Source organism: Mauremys mutica, chromosome 15 (assembly GCF_020497125.1).
Source record: "Mauremys mutica isolate MM-2020 ecotype Southern chromosome 15, ASM2049712v1, whole genome shotgun sequence".
Classification (NCBI taxonomy): domain Eukaryota; kingdom Metazoa; phylum Chordata; order Testudines; family Geoemydidae; genus Mauremys; species Mauremys mutica.
Window position 1 is genome coordinate 34,792,484 of NC_059086.1, and position 5,739 is coordinate 34,798,222.

Consider the following 5,739-nt stretch of genomic DNA (forward strand, 5'->3'; position numbering starts at 1 on the left):
GAGTGCAATTTGCATTCTCGTTGCAGGTGTCTCTGTGCCGGGCCGCTCGGCTCAGCCCCAGCCGGGAGCGGGAAACTGAGGCTCTTTTAAGGCACCTGCCATTGGATTGGGGAGTGGGGGAGCTGTCAATCACGGTGAGGGGCCGGGATGTAGCTGGAAGCCCCGCCCCAGGTCACTCATTGCCGGGAGTGGGTGGAGGTCACTGCGTGGGGGGGGTCCTTGGGTGGGGTAGGGGATGTAAGCAGGGCGTGTTCTGAGCTCTGCCAGCAGGGGGCAGACCCACACGCGCACACACAACCAGCAGGGGGCAGACCCACACGCGCGCACACAACCAGCAGGGGGCAGCACACACACACACACACACACAACCAGCAGGGGGCAGCACACACACACACACACACACACACACACACAACCAGCAGGGGGCAGCACACACACACACACAGACCCAGCAGGAGGCAGCGCACGCGCGCGCACACACACACACACACACACACACAACCAGCAGGGGGCAGCACACACACACACACACAACCAGCAGGGGGCAGCGCACACACACACGCGCGCACACAACCAGCAGGGGGCAGCGCACACACACACACACACACACACACAACCAGCAGGGGGCAGACCCACACGCGCGCACACAACCAGCAGGGGGCAGCACACACACACACACAACCAGCAGGGGGCAGCACACACACACACACACACAACCAGCAGGGGGCAGCACACACACACACACACACCACACCATGCCCCAGCCCCAGCCCCTGGCCCTGCCCCTCTGGCTCCTTGCAGTCGCCGCCTGTGCCCGCTGTGCCGGCGCCTTCGGCTTCGCCTGGTGCCTGCTGCCCTACGAGCTGCCAGGCTACGCCAGCTGCACCGGGCGCGGCATCACGCAGCTGGGCCCGGCCATCGCCCCGCTGCCCAACTCCACCCTCTGGCTCAACGCCTCCCAGAACGCCCTGCAGGGCCTGGCGCCCGCCACCTTCGCCCACCTGCCCCGTCTGCGGGAGCTGCGGCTCGACCGCAACCGCATCCGCGCCCTGGAGACTGGCGCCTTCCAGGGCCTGCGGGAGCTGGAGCTGCTGGACCTCAGCCAGAACCGGCTGGCGGCCCTGGGCCCCACGGCGCTGGCGGAGCTGACGGGCCTGCAGGTGCTGCTTCTGGGGGGCAACGGCCTGGCCGCCCTCCACCCCACCGCCCTGGCGGCCCAGCCCGGCCTGCAGGAGCTCCACCTGCCCCACAACCAGCTCTCCCAGCTCCAGGAGGTGGCCACGGCCGCCGGCAAATTGGCCAACCTCTCCCTCCTCGACCTGGACTCCAACCGGATCTCCGCCCCGTGCCCCGGGCCCGGCCTGCTCTCCATGCCCTTCCTGCGGGACCTCAACCTGCGGAACAACAGCATCGCCTGGCTGGACCTCGCCCGCTGCTCCCTGCCCGGCCTGCGCTCGCTCAACCTGACCCGCAACAACATGAGCCGGCTGGAGGCCGGTTCCTTCCGCGCCGCGCCCGGCCTGGAGAGGCTGAGTTTGGACGAAAACCCCCTCAACATCTCCCATCTTCTGGGCCTGCCGTTGCCCAACCTGACGGCCCTGCACTGGTCCAGCATGCGCCCGGCGCTGGACTCGGACCTGGGGCTGGCCTGCCAGGTCTTGGGGAGCCTGCCGGCGCTGACCAGCCTGGACATCAAACACTCCAAGGTGCCGCCGTCCCGGCTGGCCCAGCTGGGCGCCTGCACCAACCTGACCTGGCTGGACCTCTCCACCACCCCGCTGAGCCGGCTGCAGGGGGGCGTCTTCCGCGCGTTCCCCCGCCTGGAGTCCCTCTCGCTGGACAAGTGCAAGGTCCAGCAGCTGAAGCAGAGCGCCTGGGGCGGGGCGCTGCCCCGGCTCCGGGTCCTCGTCCTGCGGCGCAACCACCTCACCAAGCTGGAAGACGGCGTCTTCCGGCCCCTCAGCGCCTTGACCCACCTGGACCTGTCCAGGAACCGCCTCACCTACCTCTACAAAGGGACCTTTCTGGGCATGGCCTCCCTGAGGACGCTGCTGCTGCAGGGCTGCCAGCTGGCAGCCGTCACCCGTGACACCTTCGTCTACGCCCGCAAGGTGGAGGCCCTGGACCTGAGCGACAACAACCTCCAGTACGTCAAGGCCTCCGCCTTCCAGAGCCTCCACCACCTCCGCACCCTGCTGCTCTCCGGCAACCGCATCCTCACCCTCCAGAAATGGGCTTTCAAGGGGCTCACCTCCCTCCGCCACCTCTCGCTGGCCCAGAACGGCCTCTACAAACTCTCCCAGGGCTCCTTCCTGGGCCTGAAAGGCCTGGAGACCCTGGACCTCAGCCGCAACCGCCTCCTGGCCTACGGCAAGTACGACTCGCCCGCCCCCTTTGCCGGCCTGCCGGCCCTGCGGGGCCTGGATCTCAGCTCGCAGGAGGCCCGGCCCCCCGTCCGGCTGCCCTCCAAACTCTTCCAAGGGCTGGGGAACCTCCAGGAGCTCAGCCTGAGGGACAACCCCGGCGGCGTCTTCCTCAACCTCTCGCTGGCCCCCCTGGCCGGCCTCCTCTCCCTGGATCTCTCCGACGTCTACCCCAGCCGGGAAGGGCCCTTCCGCCTCCGCCCGGGGCTCTTCCGAGGCCTGGGCAGCCTCCGGCGGCTCCGGCTGGACGGCAGCTCCCTCCGGGACCTGCCCGGCGAGGTCTTCTCCAGCCTGGCCTCCCTGGAGTGGCTCTCGCTGCGGGCGAACGGGCTGCGCAACGTGAGCCGGGCCCCGCTGGCCGCCCTGGCCGCCCTGCGCTTCCTGGACGTGGCCGGGAACCCCTTGGCCTGCTCCTGCGAGAACGCCTGGTTCCAGAACTGGTCGGCGGCGGAGCCGGGGCTCCAGGTGGCCCTGCTGGGCTCCTACCTCTGCCTGGGGCCCGGCGTGAGCGAGGGGCTTTTCCAAGCCCACGATCTCTCCTTCTGCGGGGCGGACCCGGGCGTCTTCTTCTTCGCCGGGTCGTTCGCCGCCGCCTCCCTGACGCTGGCGGGGTCCCTGGCCGGGGCCAAGCTGGGCTGGACCCTCCGCTACGGCTACTACCTGCTGCGGGCCTGGGGCCGGGGCCGGCTGCGGCGGGACCGGCGGGGCTACCAGTACGACGCCTACGTCTCCTGCTGCGCCGAGGACGAGGCCTGGGTGGTGCAGACGCTGCTGGCCAAGCTGGAGCAGGAGGGGCAGCCCCGCTTCCGGCTCTGCTTCGGGCCCCGCGACTTCGCCCCCGGCGCCTACTACCTGGACAACGTGCAGCGCGGGGTGAGCGGCAGCCGCAAGGCGCTGTGCCTGCTGAGCGCCCGCGCCCTGGAGAGCGAGTGGTGCTCGCTGGAGCTCCACCTGGCCTGCGCCCGCGCCTGCCACCGGGGCCCCGACCCGCTGGTCGTCGTCTTCCTCGAGGACATCCCCAACTTCCGGTGAGGCCCCCGCGGCTGGCCCGGCCCCCCCCCCCTCCTGGCAGGGGGCTGGGGGGAGCGGGGGGGGGCACTGCCTGGGGGGGGAGCTTCCAGGGGTGCTGTGTTAAGCAGCGGGGGGGGGGGATGCTGGCTGTGGGGGAGCTCCTGGGGGCGCTGTGGGGAGCAGGGGGGGTGCTGGCTGTGGGGGCTGGGTGGGTGCTGGCTCGAGGGGAGCTCCTGGGGGGCGCTGTGGGGGGAGCCCCCAGGTTGCTGTGGGGAGCTGGGTGGGTGCTGGCTCGAGGGGAGCTCCTGGGGGCGCTGTGGGGAGCTGGGTGGGTGCTGGCTCGAGGGGAGCTCCTGGGGGCGCTGTGGGGAGCTGTGGGGGGTGCTGGCTGTGGGGGAGCTCCTGGGGGTGCTGTGGGGAGCTGTGGGGGGTGCTGGCTGTGAGGGAGCTCCTGGGGGCGCTGTGGGGAGCTGTGGGGGGTGCTGGCTCTGGGGGGAGCCCCCAGGGGCACTGTGGGGAGCTGGGGGGTGCTGGCTCTGGGGGAGCTCCTGGGGGTGCTGTGGGGAGCTGGGTGGGTGCTGGCTGTGAGGGAACTCCTGGGGGTGCTGTGGGGAGCGGAGGGGGTGCTGGCTGTGGGGGGAGCCCCCAGGTTGCTGTGGGGAGCTGGGTGGGTGCTGGCTCGAGGGGAGCTCCTGGGGGTGCTGTGGGGAGCTGTGGGGGGTGCTGGCTCTGGGGGAGCTCCTGGGGGTGCTGTGGGGAGCTGTGGGGGGTGCTGGCTGTGAGGGAGCTCCTGGGGGGAGCTGGGGGGTGCTGGCTGTGAGGGAGCTCCTGGGGGTGCTGTGGGGAGCGGAGGGGGTGCTGGCTGTGGGGGGAGCCCCCAGGTTGCTGTGGGAAGCGGGGGGGGTGCTGGCTCTGGGGGGAGCCCCCGGGGGCGCTGTGGGGAGCTGGGGGGTGCTGGCTGTGAGGGAGCTCCCGGGGGTGCTGTGGGGAGCGGGTGCCCTGTGCCGTGGGTACTGGGGCTCAGATCTCGGCCTGTCGCCCCCGCAGCCTCTCCCCCTACCACCGCCTGCGGAAGCTGGTGAAGCAGCGCAGCTACCTGCAGTGGCCGGAGCAGCCCGAGGCCCAGGACGTGTTCTGGACCCAGCTGCGGGAGGCCCTGGCGGACGGCGTGGAAGCCAGGGGGCTGCTTCAGTTCAATGTGGCTGAGTAACCCCAGCTGGGGCTGCAGGGAGAGAACCACACCCCAACCTCTGCAGCCGGTGCTGTCCGAGACTCCCCCTCCGCCTGGAGCGGTACGAGGACTATGACCCAGCAGTGAGTGGGGCTTATTGCAGCCAGCAGGGGGCAGTGACACCTGCCGCTGTTTATATAGGCGCTGTATGGAATAAAGCTGGATTGTTTACTGTGTTATATCCAACAGCCCATGGCTCGGGGTGGGGGAGCTTAACTTTAGCTCCATGGTCCCCTGGTGCAAATCTGGATTCACTCCCATGCCGTCAGGGGTGACTCTGGATTGACCCTGGGATAGCACAGATCAGAACCCGGCCCTGTCCCCACTGCCGTCAGGGGTGACTCCGGATTGACCCTGGGATAGCACAGATCAGAACCCGGCCCTGTCCCCACTGCCATCAGGGGTGACTCTGGATTGACTGCAGGGAAGATGTGTCTGGCTCTGGGCACACACACACCCCGCGCTGGGCGGGGGGGCTCATCCCCGGTGGCCGTGGAAAGCCCCCTGGTGTCCCGGTGTGTCACTTCCCCTTCCTAAATCCCTCCCAGTTCCTTAGACTCCTTTCAGCTGCCAAAAGCCCCTGATCCCTGCCAGCTTGGCTGTAGGACGCCTGGGTCCCGTTGCCAGGGGCAGGTGGGGGAGCTTTGCCACGACTCCTTAAGCCCATTAACCCGCCTGTCTAATTCCCCTGTCTCCGGGGAGACGGGCGCCCTCCGCCCATCACCAGGGGATTTGGGAAATCAAGGCGGACGGGACGGTGCCGGGGGGGCGGCCAGAAACAGAAAAATCCCAGCTGCTCACCGAGCCAACCGGCCGCTGGCACAGATCAGCCGGGCGCCGCTGCGGGAGGAAGGCTGGGGCGGTGGCGAGGGGTCCGGTGGGTGCCGGGATGTGGCCGGCCTGGGCTCTCCTCTGGACCCTCTGCTGGGTGCCCGGCGGCAGGGGGGAGTACGCCCTGCCCAAGTTCGTCTGCAGCCCCATGCCCCTGGAGCTGGAGACGGGCTGCCAGCAGGCCCCGCAGCCGCGGGCCGGGGGGCACTGGGCGGGCACGCTGGAGGAGGCCAAAGAGACCAT

General features: G+C 69.8%; 1 protein-coding gene across 1 annotated transcript; it reads left to right on the forward strand.

Annotated features, from left to right (window-relative positions):
* Positions 1–703: 703 nt before the first annotated feature.
* Positions 704–5,323, forward strand: LOC123350152 (toll-like receptor 13). The gene is made up of 2 exons (XM_044988569.1): positions 704–3,451; positions 4,482–5,323. Exons 1-2 carry the CDS (start codon positions 756–758, stop codon positions 4,642–4,644), a joined length of 2,859 nt encoding a protein of 952 aa, XP_044844504.1. The 5' UTR covers positions 704–755; the 3' UTR covers positions 4,645–5,323.
* Positions 5,324–5,739: the final 416 nt, after the last annotated feature.